Here is a 21,135-nt window from a genome sequence, read left to right as displayed (position 1 = left end):
CTAATGACATCCTAGCATGAAATCTGACACATTGCAATGCATAAAAAAGATGTACTTGCTGTTTTTAGTACCGCCATGGTTTTGTGCCCTAGAAGCACAGGAATTCTCATAAATCTTGTACATTTCCAATCAAAAGAAAAAAATGTAGAGGGGTTTATAGTTGTATATGCTGCTGCATTGTTCAGTATACTTCTGAAAAGAGAGAATTTCCATTTTGACTAGGATTTGATAAGGATCAAATCTTTTCCTTATGCTTTATGCTTTTCCTACTAAGTATATTAGTTTGCTATTGTTGCATAACAGATCACCACAAACTTCGAGTCTTAAAACAATACATCATGTTTATCTCACAGCTTGTATGAGTGAGGAGTCCAGCTACAAACTGAGTCTTTTGCTCAGGGTTTCACTGGATTATAATCAAGGTGCTTGCCAGACTGTATGCTTATCTGGAGGTTTGACTAAGGAAGAATCCACTTGTAGGCTTTTTCAGGATGCTGGAAGAATTCATTTCTCTGTCTGACTGAAGGCCCTAGCTTGTTACTAGCTGTCCATTGGGGGCTGCCCTCAGGTCCTAGAGGCTGTCCACAGTTCTCTGCCACATAGCTCTCTGCAAAGGCATTTTACAATATGGCTGTTTGCTTAAGGGCGAATTTCTCACTTCAGTTTGCTAAGATAGTCTTATATAACGTAATGTAATCACAATACTGATATCCTAGCACCTTTGCTTGCTAACATAACTTGATCAAGGAATGACATCTTATTAATTTGCCGTAGGCAAAATATGATGGAAAGCAAGTCACAGGTTCCAATCATGCTCCAAGAAAGGGGATTATATAAGAGTATACCTTATTGGGAATCACCTTTGGGTGTACATGTACAATAATTTTCCACGGAGAAGCTTCTGTACATTTTGTTTTCTTCTCACCACTTACATAGTTCTGTTGCCATATGTCTAGACACATTCATATCATGATATGACCTCTAGCCCTACACTTTCCTGTCACTATGCCAGGTAAGTCACTATAGTAGGTATTTTTTCTAGTGTTATACCTGGAAGTTTCTTGCAATGGTTAGCAATGACCTAGCATAACATGAAAGCGACCAGGAATCACTCACTATCCCTCTAGAGTCAATCTAAAGATATTCTTAATTCAAATTCCCCTTGGCTGGGTCCCAAAAACACACATGGCCATCTCAATACCACTTCATTTCAGGGGAAGGGTGACAGAAGGAAAGTGAGAGTGGAAAGAGATAGTCTTAACCAATTGCAACTAAAATTTTTTTTTGTTGTGGATTTTATAAAAACATGTGACCACGTGAAAACATATTTTCCAGGGCCCCAAGAGTGGACTGAAATAAGTGAGGAATTTGGAAATTAAGTTTCATGAGCTTTATAGGAAATCCATTTCAAGTTGGCATTTATTTATTAACTTACTTGATAATTGTTCTCTGAATCTGAAGTGATGACCAGGATTTTAAAACATGTCAACATTCTTATCCAATGAACTAGTTATAAATAAATGAAGAAAAAAACAGGAGCCAAGAGTTCCCAAGAAACTAAGTAATCAGGCAGAGCCTACCCACTATACATCAGATAAAGATTCTAACCACTAGAGTTTAACATATGTGGATTTAATTTATGAAAAACAATGAAAATCCATTCCTTTCCCTTAGAGCAGCATTTATTGTGCAATCATTGTGTTTCAGAGCTTCTTTTAGTTTTTTGCATTGTATTTAAGTTATGTGCTACTTAAATTTGTGGCACATATAGTCTAAATTTTGTTTTGAAAAGTTAATTGGTGATTGTGGCCGGTACTGCAGTTTTCTGACCAAAAAGGTCAGAAAAAGGTCTCTTTTCCTTTCTTCTTCCTCCCTATCCCAAAAATAAAAAAATAGAAAAAGCCTTCAATTTTTTTTAGTTATCAGATTGCTAAGTGTTCACAGAAATGGAGCCCTGTCCCACAAGACAAATTATTCCCTTAAAGTGTTCAGGGTAATCTTCTTTGCTAGTGATTTGTTTAGGGTCAGTCATGTGTCCCAGTTCTAGCCAATTTAAGGGGAAGTACTGAGAGTTATGGGAAAGAGAGATTCATAATGAGAAGTGACCTTTTCCTTCTGCCTTTGACCCCTAGAATGGTGACAGCCAACTTCTAGTCAGAAAAAAGAAAGCCTAGTATAATCAGAGAAGCTGAATCGAAGCTCTGACTTAACTGATTCTGCATGCCTACCTCTGGACATCCTATAACATGAGATGGAAAAATGCCACTTCTAGTTTGACATTTTTATTCCTTACAACAGAACCCCTCCTAATAGAAACAATGATGTATAAAATAAAAGTCAGACAAACACACACACATGTAACCTTTATTCTGTTTTGTCTTAATACACGCACAATATGAGTTTATTTTGGTAATTTGGAATTACAGGAATTCACAAGGAAGAGATTTTTAAGAAATCACGTAGATAATTATATTAACAGTTTTTGTATATATTTATCTATTGCTACTATGCATACATTTTATATAACTTTTAAAGTTAGACTAATTGTTTTAAACTTGATTCCTAATAATCATAAAAATAAGCAAGATTAGATTGAATCTGTTTTTTTCTTTTAAAATTTCTTTTATTCATATAAGCACAATGTATAGTAATTAGAAAAGCCCAAGGCATTGGTTCAATGTAGGAAAGTGGACCACAGGTAAAATAGATGGAGTTCTAGAAGTATTTTAACTGCCTAAAAATATTATCTGTTTATGACTCCCACCTAAGTTCTAAGACAAGGTCACTCTCAGGAAATTTCAAACTCACTTATGCTATGTTCCCTGGTAGATAATGTTTGTGGTACCTTCCCCAGAGTATTTTTTTAGCTACTATATTTCTATTGAATAGGCTTAAATTGAACTAATGTAGACTTTGTTAAATTTACTGTCATTAATGTCACTCCTGTACTAAACTGAATTGCTAAAAGAAATTCCATTTTTAACTAGTTTTATAAGCTAAGGAAGAGAAACAAAGATAGAATCTCAAATATCTGATGTGTTAGACTGACTCTGTAGAACATTTCCTTTTTTACAAGGAGTCCTCACCTTTTATTATAATAAGACATAAAATAAATGATTGTAGTATCAAATATGAAATATTGTCTGTTGAGTGGATTATCTTTAATTTCAAAGCCATATTTTTCTTTTGTGCTATAAATTTTAGTTTATACATTACATTATAATATATAATTATACATTATAATTTATGGACCACAAAATTCATATAGAATAATTATTTCTGTTATGTTTTTTATTACATATTGAACCTTAAGAGAGTTTCTTGGTTTGAAAACAATAAGCATATTGAAGCAATCTTGTTTCAATATTTACATTTTTATGTTTGCATATAAACTGATGAATAGATTCTGTTATATTTTTACTGTAATAGACTTTTTTATGTATATACAAAGTCAACTAGGACTTCTTAACCTTTTTTTGTGCTATGAGCTGCTGTGGCAGTCTGGTCCATCCCTCTCAGGATTGTGTTTTTAAATGCATAAAATAATACAAATAGGACTAAAATTAAAAAATACAACTCTCTCTCTCTCTATATATATATGTGTGTGTGTGTGTATATATATATATTTTTTTTTGCATGGAATGTAGGTTAAGAACCCCTGAGTCAAGATTTTGAATAGCCCTTCAGTTAATGTGTAAAAAAATATGCTCGAGGCAATTCCTAAGAGAGATCCATGAGCACACAAGAAGAACCAAGCTGAGATACATTCATTAAACTTGTGTGTGATAAAGCCCTTAGACTGTATCTGTACAAGTGTGTTATTTTTGCTTTTAAATCCCAGAAGTAAGAATTATCAGTTAAGGAAAACGTATATGATAGAGACTTAGAGAACATTGGTTTTGTTTCAACTTATCTACATCCCTGTGTTATCTACGAGAACTATAAAATCTTAGAATGAGTATACATGCCAACTTTGAGCATTTTAGCACACTACAGAATTTTAGCCTTGTCCAATTCAACTGTAGAACTGGACCATGAATTGGTTAATTAAAGGTACGAGTTTAATGAAAAAGAAGCTATGAATGAAAGAGTGAGTACGCAGAGGGAGTTCAATTGAGACAGAATGGAAAATAAGGTAGGATGTGAAACAAACAACAACTCAACACTGTAAAACTGAAGTATGAGAGGAGAAAATCAAAGAAAGAAAGGACTTACCATTAGTTGGCAATTTACTTTCCACAATACCACACACCTGGAGTATTTAGAAATTACATTTCATCTTTTGTGTGGCACTACATAGCTCATGTAAATATGATAGTATCTTACCTATTTAAAAAATGTTGAATAGCTTAATTTCTTCTAAGACTCTTATCATGTTTTTCACATTAAATGGGTATTATACTCCCATTATTTTCATCCCTTCCCATTTTTCATAGAAGAAATAGACACAAGCCTGAATTATATAAAGAGGTCTTGTTGTGCAGACATATTTTGGAAACCATACTATTCAATGTGAATATCAGTAGGTGTTAGTTGTGCCACGGGCTGCTGTGGCAGTCTAGTCTATCCCCTTAAGATTGTGTTTTTTAAATGCACAAAATAATACAAATAGGAGGGAAATAAAAATATTACATGGAAATATAGCGTTGTGCATAGACTGCAGGTTAAGAAACCCTGCATCAAGATCTTTCCCTCCTTCCCCCAACACGCTCTGTCTTCTTTGATCTGTACAGACTGAAGCTGTAGTTTTCTCTCCAGAGTTCCTTTTATGTATCAAGCATCTTTTTGCTTGTGCATTTGCTTAATTTTGTTTTCATTTTTCTCAGTTATTTACGAAATATGGATTTAGTGAGATCAGGGGATAGACAAAAAATTCTTCACATTATTAAAATAGAGGGCGTATTATGCATAGAGCATACTCAGTATGAGTATTTTCTTAGTTGAATTTGGAAACATTGTTATTTTACGGCAGTTAATTGCCACAAACTCCATAGACTATACAGCCTAGAGAGGAATGTTCTAAACCCCTGTCCAAATCCTAACCCCTCTAAAATTTCCCTTTATATAGAGGCACTTCACAACCTGTACCACATAAATAGGATGAAGGAGAACTACTCATGGTCTTATCAGGTTGGTGGAGTGGTTGGTGGGGTTGGTGACTGACTCCTCCAAATGTCGGAATGCTTTTGAAGCCAAAGAGAAAAACAGATCCATTTGTTTTTTTTTTTTTTTCGTTTTAACTACAGGAGGGAAAGTTGATCTTATGGGCAAGGGGCTCTGTGCTCTATGTACTATATAGCATAAAACTCTAATTGCTAATATGCCCCTTTTGGAGAAAAACTCACCAAAGCATGCAGAGTTTAGACCTGTGTTGTGGTTTCTCGCCTTTGATTTTTTGGCATTCTTGTGCCTTAGGCTGCAGGTATTTTAAATATTTGTACATTATTATGTGAAGAGAAAGTGATAAGAAACCTACATAATGTGTTATATGAGGTCAGAAAAGGCAGAGATTAATTTAGAAGTTGATGATGACAAGAAAATATTTTAGCATTTTTCCTGAAGATTTTTCCTTAATAATTGAGGCTCTGAAAATGGAGGTTCTAAAAGAATGACAACTTAAGTGTAAATCCTGCTTTGTTTGTATGTAAACATGCTCTAACATTTGTGTTGATATTCCCAGATGGAGAGATTCATGACCTTACCCTTCTTCATATGACTTCTTGTGTAGTCTATCAATCACAGAGAAAAATATCCATAGATAAGTGGATCAAAGCATGGGTTTAAAAAGGCAAAGAGAAAGAAGAAGTGATTTACTGGGTCTGACACCCTGTTTAACATTTCAGGATCAAACCAATACCAAATTCCTAGGACATAGTAGGGAGTCCAGCAGACAGTGAATGAAGTGGCAAATGCAACTGTCATTTTTAGAGTCTTCAGCCGTGCTCTTGGTATATTGTTCTTGGACTGATTCAGTTGTAGTTCTATTGGATAGAGAAAAGAGCAGGTGTTTAAAGATCAGTTTTCTCACGAAACCAAAGTGGACAAAAAGGAAAACAGCATCACTAATTCAACTTAATCAATGGGAGAGAATTTCCAGTATTTTAAATAATAATAATTTGTTTGAAAAGCATGTTTTAATGAGAGTTTTCCACTATGTCACATAATGAATAGAAAATATTGAAGACGATAGTGCTCCTATTTCTGCCAAACTAATCTGAATTTGAAGTATGGGATACTCAAACTCTTAACATATAAATTTAAGAGAGTAGATGAGGTTGAGCTCAGTTGAATTCTTTTTAAAAAAAATATTTTTTTTTATTTTAATAGGTTTTTTTGGTGGGCTGATGGTGTTTGGCTACATGAAAAGTTCTTCGGTGGTGAGTTCTGAGATCTCTGTGTATGCTGTACCAAATGTCTAGTCTTTTATCCCTTGCCATCCCCCCTTAGTTTCCAAAGTTCAGTGTATCATCGTTATGCCTTTGCATCATCATAGCTTAGCTTCCACATATGAATGAGAACATATGATGTTTGGTTTTCTATTCCTGAGTTACTTCACTTAGAATAATAGTCTCCAATTCCATCCAGGTTGCTGCAAATGCCATTATTTCATTCCTTTTTTATCACTGAGCAGTATTCTATAGTACATATATACCACATATTTTTATACATTCATTGATTGATGGGCATTTGGGCTGGTTCTATATTTTTACAATTGCAAACTGTGCTGCTGTAAACATTCCTATGCAAGTATCTTTTTCATATAATGCCATTTTCCCCCCCGGGTAGATACCTAGTAGTGGGATTGCTGGATCAAACGATGGTTCTACTTTTAGTTCTTTAAGGAATCTCCACACTGTTTTCCATGGTGGTTGCACTAGTTAACATTCCCACCAACAGTGTAGAAGTGTTCCCTTTTCACTGCATCCCTGCAAACATCTATTATTTTTTGATTTTTTGATTATGGCCATTCTTGCAGGAGTGAGGTGGTATCACACTGTGGTTTTGATTTGCATTTCCCTGATCATTAGTGAGGTTGAGCATTTTCCCCTATGCTTCTTGGCCATTTGTATATCTTCTTTTGAGAATTGTCTATTCATGTCTATTTGATAGTATTGTTTGTTTTCTTCTTGCTGATTTGTTTGAGTTCTCTGTAGATTCTGGGATTAGTCCTTTGTCAGAAGTACAGATTGTGAAGATTTTCTCCCACTCTGTGGGTCGTCTGTTAACTTACTGATTATTTCTTTTGCTGTGCAGAAGCTTTTTAGTTTAATTAAGTACCATCTATGTATCTTTGTTTTTGTTGCATTTGCTTTTGGGCTGTTAGTCATGAACTCTTTGCCTAAGCCAATGTCTCAAAGGGTTTCCAATGTTATCTTCTAGAATCTTTATGGTTTCAGGTCTTAGATTTCAGTCTTTGATTCATCTTGAGTTGATTTTTGTATAAGGTGAGAGATGAGGATCCAGTTTCATTCTTCTACACATGGCTAGCCAATTATCCCAGCACCATTTGTTGAATAGGATGTCCTTTCCTCACTCTATATTTTTGTTTGCTTTGTGAATTCTGACTTCAAAACAAAATTATGTTCACTGAGTATCTTTGATACTAAGGATAGTAAGTATCATGTGTGGATGAAAGTGTACTACCCCAAATTATCTATCTCAACTGTGTGCTTCTTTCTATGATAGCTGAAATAATTTCACTTTTCATATTAATAGAGCCTTTAAAGTTCATAGGTTACACTTGTGAAGAAATTTGCTGGAAATTAATGGAATTACTGACTTTTTACAGTCAGGCTGCCTACCTGAAATTTTGAACTTAGTTCTTAAAGGTAAAAAGGTGCAATTCTGAAGTGCTCAAAATCTGTTCTTGTATTTCATAATAGAGAACTTCTGTGTTAAGTAAGAAATACTCTTCACATACTATTTTTTTTTTTTGAGGGAAACAGATAATGCTATTCAGAAATAGTCATTTTGAAATTTCTTATTAATTGGTCACCAAAGAGTGGACATATAGAGGAAAACATTTACCTGCATGCTGTTTTAATTATGAAATTATTTTTTGTCTAGAAATATTAAAGTAATTTATTAAATACAGACTGATTATGGATTTTTGGGAGACAAAACTAATTACTATTTACTCTGTGCCTTGCTAGAGGCTTTGCTCTTTTCACATACTATTCATTTTTTTTTTTTTCAGACAGAGTTTCGCTCTTGCTGCCCAGGCTGGAGTGCAATGATGCAATCTCGGCTCACTGCAACCTTTGCCTCCGGGTTCAAGCGATTCTCCTGCCTCAACCTCCTGAGTAGCTGGGACTACAGGCATGTGCCACCACACCCGGCTAATTTTTGTGTTTTTGGTAGAGACAGGTTTCATCGTATTGGTCAGGCTGGCCTCGAACTCCTGACCTCAGGTGATCCACCCGCCTCGGCCTCCCACAGTACTGGGATTACAGGCATGAGCCACCGCACCTGACCTTCACACACTATTCATTTAATCCTCAATACCTGTAAACTTTGGTGACACATCCATTTAAAATTCAGAAAATCATCTTGGCTTAGCAAGTGACTGAAAATGAAAAAATATCAAGACAACCACAACATGTCATGCTTTTTCTTCTTTTGAAACATCATCACAGTCGATAATTGATTTATTGTTTATGACTTTTCTGCTAGACTGTAGTCTCCATGAAAGCAGGATACTTACTAGATTTTTCTTATTCACCATGGTATCCCCACCTAGCACAGTTTCCAGCAACGCTGAGTAGTCAGTATGTATTAATCAAATAAATAAAATAATAAATAAATGTGTTCGTAATAGTTATGGCTTCCTGCCTCTGCTTTTTTTGTTTTTCTGCTTATGTACTGCTAATATTTCTTCAGATTAACTCCTATTTGAGATTCACCTTCTTATTTTCCCTCTACCCTTCTTAGATATCACTTATAAAATGGAATCTCTCAAGATAAGATTTTGAAGGCAAATTGTTTTTGCAGTATACTTTTTTGGAAATATTAAATACCATTTTGTGCTGGCAGGTGAAAACTGCCCAATTCCCTATTAGAAAGCATCACCATGAATATTTTCTTTTGAAAATACCTACTGAGGCCGGGCGCGGTGGCTCAAGCCTGTAATCCCAGCACTTTGGGAGGCCGAGATGGGCGGATCACGAGGTCAGGAGATCGAGACCATCCTGGCTGACACGGTGAAACCCCGTCTCTACTAAAAAAAAAATACAAAAAACTAGCCGGGCGAGGTGGCGGGCGCCTGTAGTCCCAGCTACTCGGGAGGCTGAGGCGGGAGAATGGCGTGAACCCGGGAGGCGGAGCTTGCAATGAGCTGAGATCCGGCCACTGCACTCCAGCCTGGGCGACAGAGCGAGACTCCGTCTCAAAAAAAAAAAAAAAAAAGAAAATACCTACTGAGACTATTCATGCTGTAATAGTTAAGATGATTTCCCCGTTAAGTTGTACCAGATATAACTTATGTACTATGTCATTGATAACATGTCTTTTGGATGTCATGCCAACATAACAATGTTTATTTCATAAATATATACTTTATTTTTGGGAATGCACCATTTTACTAAAGCAAAAAAGGTACAAACACATGTGTGAAGTTTTGAATGAAATCATCAATTACATAGTCAATAATATTTCGCATATTAACATACACACAAATGTGCATAGTTTACATTGTATAAATATAGGGGATTTGAATATAAAATGAAACAGCTTACTTTAGCTAGTTTATTGGATAGCATTTAACAGGTTGTACTTTTCTATAGTCTAGATATCACAATTTGTACTTGCTACCCAGCAGAAACCATTTGCCAATGCTTATCCTGGGTCTTAATGGAATAATCATTAATTCTTCTTTAATTTCATGATGCAAATGTAGAACAGCAGAAGATACTAAGTTACCTTATCTGTAAATTGAGGATGATAAAAGCATAATAAAAATGTTACCTTATGGGGTGATTGTGAATATTAAATGAGCTAGTATATACAAACTGCTTAGAACAGTATCTGGCACATAGTTCATGCCACTCTGTGTTGAGTATCACTGTTGAAAAACTGCCCACAAATGACACTAAATCTAAGGAATACATACTGTGGGGATCCTGATGAAGGACCCGTGTCAGGGTGAAGATGATTTTTGCATTGCAGATCAGCATGATGAGAAGAGGGATGATGAAGAGGCAGCCGAAGGTGAAAAAGTTATAAAATGCTTGATGCCACCATTGTGGAAAACTGCAGTGTGTTACACATTGAGAGAAAACTTTTGTCTGTCCGGAGCTGTCTGCTAGATGAATCATCCTGAAGATGTATAACTGTATGAGACAATAAAAAGCTATGTTACTTTTTACCAAATGGTATTTGAAAGTTTTCTCTTTGGTACTCCGCTAGCCTTCTAGCATGTTACCTAAAGCAATTTCTAAGTTCCTTAGTATTGTATTTCTGATGTTTCTATGAAAAGTCATGTGACTATTTACTTAAAATATGTTTGGGTAAGTGTCAATAGATCTACAAGATTTTGGATTTTTAGCAATTATTTCAACCTTGAAGAATAATCATCTTTCAAGGATTTAAATGTTGTTTGTATTTCAGTTTCCAGTACAATTATGCTGAGTAAACTTTTCGCAAGTGATTTTGCTCATAAGTTATATCTGCAGTAACTATAACTGTGTCTGGCACTTAGAATGTACCCCCCAAAATACATATTTAAATTTTATTTTAGAGACAGAAACCCTATTAAAATGACATTTTAAGAAATGGTCACAAGACATGAAGAGACAGTTGCTCAAAGAAAGATGGAACATGTCAAAACAAAAAGCAAACAAAAAAACAACCGAGGAACCAGCTGAAAAGAGCTTCCACTTGCCAAATCTGGGGCAGTTTAAGCATTAAAATACAAAAAAGAAACTGATCTAAAAGAATGATAAACTATTGAATAAAGTAAGGATCCATGAGCCCATACTTGTAAAAATTACAAAATAACAAAAACAACAAATAAATGGGGGAAAAAAACCTCTTCCATAATGTAGAATACCAACTAATAAATGAAAAGGAATAAACAGAATTAGTGATTAACATTTGGTAATCACTATAATAAGTGATTACAGCAAGAGTCATCAATAGCTGGTAAAAATAGTGGGTGGAACTTTGAGGAGAACAGGATATTTACAAAATCTCAAAGTATCAGTCTGCAGGATACTTATTCATTATAAGGAATAAAATAATCACTCTACAGAAGAGAAATATCTAGATAAGTATGTTAACATTGCCAATAATAGGACCCATTGACAATGTCTGTCTCCTTATGTAATGCATTGAGAACTGAGCATCACTAATTTGGTATTTTTGCTTAAAGTGTATAACCTGAATCTAACCTTGAGAGGACAAATCCCAACTGAGAGACATTTTACAAAATGACTGGTTTGCACTCTCCAAAAATGTCAATATCACGAAACACAAAGAAAGACTGAGAAATGGTTCCAGCTATAAGAATACTAAAGAGGTATGCAACTAAATCCACCACATAATCTTGGATTTTCTTTTGTTAAAAGGGCAAAAATTAAACTGGAACAACTTATGGGCTCTGAATAGAACATATAAATTAAATAGTGGTAATATATCAATGTTAAATTTATTTTTTATTTTGACAATCATTACTTTGGCTGTGTGTAAGAGGCCTTAAACACACTTCGAAGTATTCAGGGGTAAAGAAAAATCATGTCTACAACTTATTTTTAAGCAATTGGGAAAATGTAGATAAGATAAAATAAGCAAATGTAAAATGTTAATATTTGAGAAAATTTGGGTGAAGGTATCCGAGAAATCTGTATGATTCTTGTAACCTTTCTTTGAGTGTCAAATTATTTTTAAAAAGCCTTTATCCTACAACTTTTAAAAACACAAACTGAATTAACAATTAAGAAAATGTTACACAAGTAGTTTTTAAAAATAAATTCTAGTGGACATTTACTCATTATTTCTCTATTCAGTAAACACTTCTTACCTAGTTATTTATAAGCTTTTTCCCTGAGAACTTTCATTTTACTGTGAAACACTATTAAAATGAAATGAAAAGAGAGTGTAAGCATTTTTAAATTGATAGAAAGTAAATTCAAACAAAAATGTTACAATTTTTTTATTTTAAACAAATGAGGGATTCTGTTATTTTTTAAGTTTTTGATTGAATTAGAAAATTTTAATTTTAATTACAGTATTAAGAAACATGATTCTTTTCTACGCTACCAACAAAAAACACTATAAAATATTTTAAAGATACTTTATTTTCTAAAAAAGAGACATACTCCGCTCCCATTCCCATCACCTCAAAAGGGAAAGAAACCTTGGCCCTGTTAAATAAGTTGAAAAGTTGATTTTTAGTTTCAGATCTTTTTTAATCTTCAAGGGGAAAAAATGATTTTAAATTAACCCACGAGAGGGCGTCTAATAATTTTACAATCAGTCTGCAGTCAAGAACCCCCAACAAGTGCATTCAGCTAAGTTTATCTTATGATTCAGACGTTTTTTCCCACATTACAAAGTGAACCTTTCAGTTTTCTGTAATTCTTTGCAAGCTGACCTTCTTTAAAGTTCAGCTTTGAATTAGATCCAACAAAGGCTGTCAGTTAAAGTCTTTGGAATGGTTACTTCATGTAGAACCCGAGAATCTTATATTTCTTTAAGGTTTTAGCTACTTCTCTCTGTACCATCCCAGTTGGACTTGGAACCGGATGACCTGAATTTTACTTTTTCTCTGCTCTGGGCCACATTTTCATCTTAATATTTCATGTTTTAAAGGCATAATGATATCACTGACTGGCTGATGAAATCACAAGCGTAGGTAGTATGCTACATGAGGAGCAAGTTTTTCGCTAGCACCACAAAAGTCTCTGGCCCAATGAGTGGAGTTTGACAGTAGTTCTTGTCACAAGTATAATGTTGTTGCATGCTAGTTTTGAGGAGAGATTAACACATTTGAAAAACAGTGGTTTTTTTCTGCGTTTGTCCATATTTCTTGCTCAGGCCTCTCGGGCATTACTTGTTCTTTCTGTTTTCACACCAACTTGGTGAGTTCTGCTATAAGATTCTAGAAAGATGGGTTGTGTGTGGTCCAAATTGGTTCATTTGTAACTGGAAAAAAATTTATAGTTTAAAAAATATGTTTTTAAAAAAAGCCATGATGAAACTTTCAATTAGCAATGACTTTGAAACATAGTACTATGATTGAGTTAATGGCTATCTTATTTAACACATGCTTATTTTTTAAGCAACTCTTTGGTAAAACTAACTATAGCTGGCATTCTCTGTCATAAAAGATAAAGCAGTTATAGCCTTCGATCAAGGAATTTAATATTTGGTAGTAGAGATATAAAATGTATGTGATCCAGGTAATACAAGATAGACCGATAAATTTTAAGAAAGGTATAATAAAGTATACAAAAATTCAGAATCTTACTTGCCCATAAATTAACTTGCTACTGTCTTAGTTCCATTTATTTTGTGCTCCAAGACCATGTTCATTTGAATGATTAATATAGAGATCCACTTTGCTTTTAATTGTTCATTTGTCCTTGGATTTTATTTCTTTAATTTTGGTATGTTTCTCCTCTCTTGTCCCTGACCCTGGTTCTCATCAGTGTTTGTTTTATTTTGCCATGAACAAGAATATTCTGTTTTCATTTTTTTTCACAGGCAATTGCAGTTGTTCATTTCTTCTTGGAATATTATCTTTAACACTCACCTTACCCACACTAATTACACCCTTACCTAGTGTTATCCAAAGGTAATTATCTTCTGATGTGTGCTTCAGTTTCCTCATCTATATATGGAGAAAATAGTAATATCTACCTCTAAGGCCTATCATGACAATAAATGAGTTAATACATGCAAAGCACCTGGAATAGTGCCTGGAACACAGCACTGTATAAATCTTAACCATTACTATAATTAAAACTTGAAGTACACAATTTTTATATGTATCCACATGCATTTATATATTTATACATGTGTATCATATATTTTTTCTTGATGTCTTTTAAGCATCAGTTTTCACTTCAAGCTTTTTCTGCCTTTTTCTTCCCCAGCCTCCTATGGGTAAAAAGGAAATAGACAATATTGCAGTGTTCAGTGGGCAGAGGTGGGTAGAGCGTAGCAGTTAAAAGAGCTGGCTATGGATATGGCCATATATGGATAACTAGATATACTGATACACTGAGATGTCCACTTATTAAACAGTAATCTTGGCCATGTTATATAATATTGGAGGTTTAGTTTCTTCATGTGTAAAATAAAGATAATGATTGTACATAATTTATGTGATTGTTGGAAGCGTTATATGAAATATTGCATGTAAAAGCTTATTTATGGATTTATTCACTGCCTGTTCTATGAACCTAGCAAGTAGAAGCTTTTAGCCAAATTCCTGGCACATATTTATGTCCTCAAGCATTATTTATCATCATCAACATTATTGCTGTTGTTATTTCTGCTAGTAGGACGATACTATGTTGTAGCACAATGTTTGGCATATTGTACCTGTGTGATAATATTTATTGAATTTAAACTGTTTGCCAATGTCAGTAGTGCATTCTACACCAGTAAATTCTCTACGTGTTAAGGCAAGCCTCCACACATCTTCAGACAGCATATCTTTACACTAAGGATGAAGGAGAGGCCCACATTTCTTGCCCGCAGGCCTGGGTTAACCATATAATTTAAAAGCTGTCAATATGTGATGCTCTATATTACCACAGATAAACTAGTGTTAAGCTTAACACAGATAAGCTATGAACTCTTTCTGCAAATAACCTGCTACTCTGGAATTCTTGTGGTATTAAATGACTCTTATTAGAAACCATGTGATTTATAAGTAGATATGGGCACATCTAATTTAGGAAATGTCTTCTCTTCCATTTATATTTACCACCCTAACCACAGATGGTCTTAAACCAAAGCTATCCCAGGGTGTTTGTTGCTTTTTCATTTCCTCCTTCCCTCCTTTGTTTTTCTTTTTTGCCTTTCCTCCTTTTTCCTCCCCTTCCCTTCTCTCCCTTCCCTTCCCTTCCCTTCCCTTCCTTTGCCTTCCCTTCCTTTCCCTTCTTTCTTTCCCTCTTTCCCCACTTTTATGTACGATACCTCCAAGACTTGAATTACTGTGCTCTGGCATGTATAGTTTTGCAGAGTGAGTATGATAGCTTTGTGACCAGGGAGTAGTTTAGCCAAATTTAGTAATCACTCAGAATGCATGCTATAATTTTGAAATATTTGAAATAATCCACTTTTATATAAGTATTTCTTTTTGCAGTTTCTTGAAGAACCAACAATTCCATACTCATATTTCTGTACTTTTTCTTTCCTGACTTCAAAAACTCTTTTATGAAGGTAAGAAGAAAAAAATGGGCTTAGGAAGAAAGGAAAAGAAGAAAAATAAACATTAAATTAGTAATTAAAATTAAGGTGTAAAGTCTTAGGTGATTTTATAAATTGTATGACTTATTCTTTATAATTACTCTTTTAAATGTAAGTAATTTGCTCAAAGTCACATAGCTGGTAGGTGGTATTACTGAGATTTGAGCCCAACTCCATTTGAATCTCATACTCATGCCACTTTTACTATCTCCTTTGCCTTTTGAACTGTTGCAAGGAGATACGAGGTCTTTAGCAACTGTGACTGGGAGCTAGTGAATAGCCAAGTGGAGGACTGGTCCTCCTTTACCTCTATTTTAACCAGAGCAGCTCCACTTATTTCTGTGTCATTCATTATGGTTTTTTGTGCGGGACTTTTTGTATAGGACTTTTTTATATACAGGATTTTTTTACTGTATTTTATTTTAAAGATTTTAAATAGACACATAATAATTGTACATATTTATGGGGTACATTGTGATATAGAATTTTTTAAAAAGAATTCTATTACTAGCATAAAATTTGAAAGTTTCTATGCCACACTATGCTAAAACTTCTGAGAATGCACTGCCAAATTATCACAGAACATAGCTTCTGAGGTTAATAATGAGGAAAGTGGAAAATCTGGAAGGTCAATTTGAAATTTGGTCATTCTGAGCTGAGGCAAAAATGTCATAAATTCCCAGATCTCCAGGCCTGAGTGGTGACAACATGTTTGTTAAGATTTTTTTTCAACTGAGGTATGAATTACTCAAGTAATAGAAAATCAGTATGTCCACCAAAGGATGAAAATTAAAGTTACCCTTTTCATATAAATTAGGTACAATAGGATGTGCCTTTGTCAATGGACTTATCCACAGACCATGGTGAAGCATGAGACACACTCATCATGTGTCAAAGTCTAGAAATAAAAAGCCTTCTTTCTCTCTCATATTCTTCATCAAATATATGTAACATTGGTTAAGGGATTGAAATCTCTTTCATTCAGAGAGATTGCAGAGAGCCATAATAAAAGAAAAGAATAAGACAACATGAGTCCAACAGAGCACGTGACACTGGCAATGCCAATGGATCCTTTCAAATCAGTGCTTTTTGAACTGCAAGATATGCTCAGTAGTGAGTTTCAATCAGCAGTAAAAAAGGAAATATAACAGAATAGAATATTTATTTCATCAAAATTTTTTCTCAGTTATATGTGTGAGAGAAAGACAGACAGAGACACACATTTTCAATGTAGTGTGTGTTTCTTACTTTGAATTATTGGAAAAGGATTTTAACACCATTGTCTTCAAAGGTTTAGACCTCAGCTCCCTTATGTGATGTAGGTATAATAACACAGCTCCTATTTACTTCATAGAGTTAATGTAAATATCAAACAACATTACTTATGTGAGGTTATTCAGGAAGCTTCAGCAAAGTACTTTAAAGTGTTGTTGAAAATAAGGATGAGTCATGTGTTTTACAAAATGAAATAACATCATTTTCTGTGGCTCATATTCACATAAATCTCTCTAGTAATGTATTTGAGGTCAGATTATTACATGAAATTCCTAAACAATTCAAAATTAAGTTCCTATTTTCTTTTTGCTACATCAAGTTAGATAAATATTTGGCATTATCTTTCTATTATTGCTGTTAATACTTAGATGAAAAGAATTGGATTGATAAAGTAGTATTTCATTTATAGCTTCTAGGAGACTTCTAAGAAGAATCAAATCGTGAGTTTGCCCTTCAGTTATTGCAAATAGGATTATTTCCACTCTGGTTTGGATTTTAAGCTACATCAGCATCTCAAATTACCAACTACTTTCCACACACTTGTACTTACACAGATCTTATATTGCCACCAGTCATGTCCTAAAGCAAATGATTTTACTTCTCATAGCCTGCCTTCCCTCTCCTTTCTGCAAACAAATAGGCAGACAAACAAATACTCCCCTTCTCAACCGGATAATTTCAATGGTTTTACTATTTAAACTCCTTGGCTAAGAAAACTGGAACTTTATTTCCCCCTGCTCTATTATTAACTCTCTCAATCCAATTTGTTGTCAAGTTTTGTATTTTGTTTAAAATGTCTCTTTTACTATCAATTATCTTTGATACCACCCTAGCCCCCTGATCACCTCATTGCCAGATTTTTAAAAAGTCTTTGTTTTACTCCACTCCATTTGGGCCATTTGAGCCTACATAAACTTTCCCAAAAACTTTTTTTTTTTCTTTTTTGAGACAGGGTCGCATTCTGTCACTGAGATTAGAGTGCAGTTGCAGTGGTGCATCACGGCTCTCTGCCACCTCTGCTTCCCAGGCTCAAGCGATTCTCCCACCTCAGCCTCCCGAGTAGCTGAGACCACAGGTACATGCCATTATGACCAGCATTAATTTTGTTTTGTTTTGTTTTGTTTTATAATTTGTTGATATGGGGCCTCCCTATATTGCCCAGTCTGATCTTGAACTCCTGGGCTCAAGTGATCCTCCCACCTCAACCTCCCTCCCAACCTCCCGAGTAGCTGGGAGCACAGGTGCGAAAGTGTTAAGAAAGAATGTGGAAAATTTTAAGAGCATAAGCCTTAGCTAAATCACCTCATTTCAGGTGATATGTTTGCTAAAGTTATTCTTATATATTGCATCACTGTGAAAGAAATCATAAATTTTTCTTCAGAAAATGAAAGCATTTTAGTTTTTCCCATTATTCTTATCATGACACACACACATTTTCAAAAGAAATATTAAAGTGAGAAATTGATGGGATAAAACAGTTATCCAGCTTTCTAGTGTCTTGTGCTATATAGTGAATTCTGCATGGCAGTTTTTTGTTGTTGTTGTTGTTTTGACCATCTGGTCCGTTTAAAAAGTCTAGATAAATTTCCATTTTCAGAGGCAAGTTTTGGAGGATCCTAGTTAATTCTGATTTATTTCTTGACACATCCTTGTATCCTGGGTTTATCATGTAGTACATTTACATGCAAGAGAAAACTTGTTCATCTGCTATTAATGTTCTTTGTTATTTTCAAGAATTTGTCCCTTTTTTCGGGGATCTGATTGTTAAAATGGTAGGTTCAGCAGGTCAGTTAACCGGGCTGCCTCTGATGAAGGCAACCTGGGAAGATACTGCCCTCTGTGGGGAGGGCCTGTGCCTACTCTGTCAGCCATATGGCTTTCTCAATAAGCTGCCTCCAGCAAAACTCAAGTTAACTTTAGGGAAATATTTGGATTTCCATACATCCAAGATGTCTTACTTTTCTTCTATATTCAGTACCATTTAGCTGCAAACTGCAGAGCAACATACTAATCAAGAATAATTCTGTCTAAGCTGCAGTGACAGAATTCTTAAAATTTCCACTCAAGAAACCTTAAATAAGAAACATTATAAATATTTTCTATCTAGGCAAATTTCATAATTCCTAAAAATTATCTCAACTAAACATTAAAGCCATGTCAACCAGAACAAAAAGAAAAATAGAAGAATAGAATGGAGATAAGGTCAAGTTTGAGAATCGCAATTTTTGGGGGGAAGCATTTGCTACGTAATAGGTATTATGTGATCCACTTTATCTATTTATTCATCACAAAAGCAGTATTAAGTAAGCATTAACCCCCATGTTACATTTTATCAGTAAAGGAACTGAAACCAGAGAGGTTAAGAAATTTGCCCAAGGTAACAGAACAGAGCCAGAATTAAACTTCGCTCTCTGACTTCCAGAGCCCAAACTCTTAAAGGTAATACAGTACTTCCTTTGATAAGACCTTATATCAAATTTAGATAGGAAATCTATGATCACCATATCCAAATAAGTTTATGTATAATGGCTTACCTGTGGTCCTGCAAAGACACTACTGAGGATCCAGGCCAGGCCAACCATGGACTGTCCGAGCTTGCTGCTGCTTTTCAAAGCTAGGGGCCTCGTGATAGCCAGGGAGCGGTCCAGGCTGATCACCACCATCATGAAAGCTGGGGCATACATGGAGAAAAGCTTTAGATAACTGAGAACTTTGCAGAGGAACTCTCCAGCATACCATTGGACTGTAATGTTCCACATCCCATCCAGTGGCATGACAATCAGAGTCTCCAACAGGTTGGCTAAGGTCAGATGTTTCAAGAGCAGCTTCATTCTTGACAGCTTTTTCCCTTTCTCTTTCTTCTGTGTCCACTTCTGAAGTTTCAACAGGAAAGAAGCATTAAAGGTCGCAGAGAGTAGAAAAAGGAAGAAAGTAACCGTCACTCGGATCTTTCCAGACAAGGTCAGAGTGGGGAGGTTGCCCTGCATCAGTGGGATGCTGTTGTTGATGACCGAACAGTGATTTTGATTCTGTTCAGGAGAGGCACTGTTTGCCATATTTTCCCAGGACAGAGCTTCAAGACTTGTGTCTGTGGCGCATCTGATATTTTATTGTAACCGAATCTAAAGTCCTGTTTTATTTCTACCTTCTTTAGATGGAAACGTCACAGGTTTAGACATATGTCAAATTTTGTCCCTGAGATACTTAATGAGAAAGATCAAGGTTAACTTGTTTTGTGTATTGGTAATCCAACAGAGGGCTAAAACAGAGCAGGCCAAATGCATTCTGAGGGCCACATGTAACTGTAGCACCTCAGCAGATGGCCTGGCTTTCATAACACTCTTCCTAAGTGAAGAAGGATACTCACAGCCTAATTTTGAATTTAAAAGACAGTCATGATATTATGATTTAAATAACTTTAAAATTTTTTTCTAAGAACTATTTAGCGTTAGTGTTCTGTCCAATATACAGATGTAGAATGATAATGAAGAAAAATGCAAACAACTTGATCCAATTAAAATCCATTGTCTTAAAAACACATTTCTCAAAAACATTTCTTGGTTTTCCTTTTCAAACACACTGTTGAGCACTCCAACACTGGACAAATACACTCATTTAAAATTATTCTATGACAAATTAAAACTTTACATTAGAATCAATCCAATTGGCTGCATTCAAATTTATTAATCAATCTTACTGCTCAGATCCATGCTTAAGTTAGAGTAAAACGGTTAATCAGTTTTTAAATTATTGCCTTGGTTTTTATAATTATCTAAATATTGTACTTGCTGTTCTTACACATTAATGCATAGGGGAACTAGCTATTGAAGAGAAGACTGTGTAACTGCTGTAAGTGCATTTATATGTGTTTATATTAGTGTAATATGAATATGTTCCTTTATAGGTTATCTGATCATTTCAAATTGGGACCACTTAGGAACTTTTTCTGTGTTGCTTTTTTAACTTTCATGGTGAGTGCTGGACAGTTATTTATTAATACTTGTAAGACTTACATTGGAATTTATTATATCACCAGCTTGATTTGTCTAATGCCAACAAGTTTGCTTCTGCGGCAGCCAAAGCAGGTACAATGTTAAGGATAAAAGTGACTATTTTGACTTAGATGGTGCATTCTTATTGGTTCATTTATTATATTTGTTTATTCTGTCTTAAATATTTATTTATTTAATAAATAGTTACTAAATATTTGCTATATACATTATCTTAGCCTTTGCTGGTGATAAAAAGTGAACACAACATCATCCAGCCCCTTTAAAGAGCTTGTTACCACAGAAGGTTAGATAAGTGTTTTAGACATATCTTACGTATCTCCTCAGCTTCCCTGTGTACTGGCTGTCTCCTGAACCTTGAGCAGCTTAGACCAGTCCTGTACCTGAGCTCCTTTTTGACTGTCACTATATGTCCAGAATTACCAGCTTCTCT

The 21,135-nt window shown here is 34.8% G+C and overlaps 1 protein-coding gene across 2 annotated transcripts; it reads right to left on the bottom strand.

The window, feature by feature from the left end:
* Window positions 1-4,569: 4,569 nt before the first annotated feature.
* Window positions 4,570-19,789, bottom strand: GNRHR (gonadotropin-releasing hormone receptor). 2 transcript variants are annotated; one of them, XM_011965391.1, is made up of 3 exons: window positions 19,227-19,789; window positions 10,109-10,328; window positions 4,570-5,981 (listed from the first exon to the last, which is right to left on the bottom strand). In XM_011965391.1, the coding sequence occupies exons 1-3, from the start codon at window positions 19,746-19,748 to the stop codon at window positions 5,737-5,739; spliced, it is 987 nt and encodes a 328-aa protein (XP_011820781.1). In that variant the 5' UTR covers window positions 19,749-19,789; the 3' UTR covers window positions 4,570-5,736. The 2 variants fall into 2 exon arrangements, with proteins under 2 accessions (XP_011820781.1, XP_011820783.1); XM_011965393.1 differs by having other exon boundaries at window positions 5,846-5,981; window positions 10,109-10,201; window positions 19,228-19,749.
* Window positions 19,790-21,135: the final 1,346 nt, after the last annotated feature.

The sequence above is a fragment of the Mandrillus leucophaeus genome, unplaced genomic scaffold (genome assembly GCF_000951045.1).
Source record: "Mandrillus leucophaeus isolate KB7577 unplaced genomic scaffold, Mleu.le_1.0 Scaffold722, whole genome shotgun sequence".
NCBI lineage: Eukaryota > Metazoa > Chordata > Mammalia > Primates > Cercopithecidae > Mandrillus > Mandrillus leucophaeus.
The sequence above is the reverse complement of the archived record's forward strand: the minus strand, read 5'-3'. Positions and strand labels throughout refer to the sequence as shown.

Coding starts and splice junctions, on each gene's coding strand:
- GNRHR (XM_011965391.1), bottom strand. CDS start 19,748: ATGGCAAACAGTGCCTCTCCTGAACAGAATCAAAATCACTGTTCGGTC. Junction 10,329..19,226: donor GTGTCTTTGCAGGACCACAG/GTAAGCCATTAT, acceptor TGTCTCATACAG/TTATACATCTTCAGGATGAT. Junction 5,982..10,108: donor CCTTCATCAGGATCCCCACA/GTATGTATTCCT, acceptor TCTATCCAATAG/AACTACAACTGAATCAGTCC.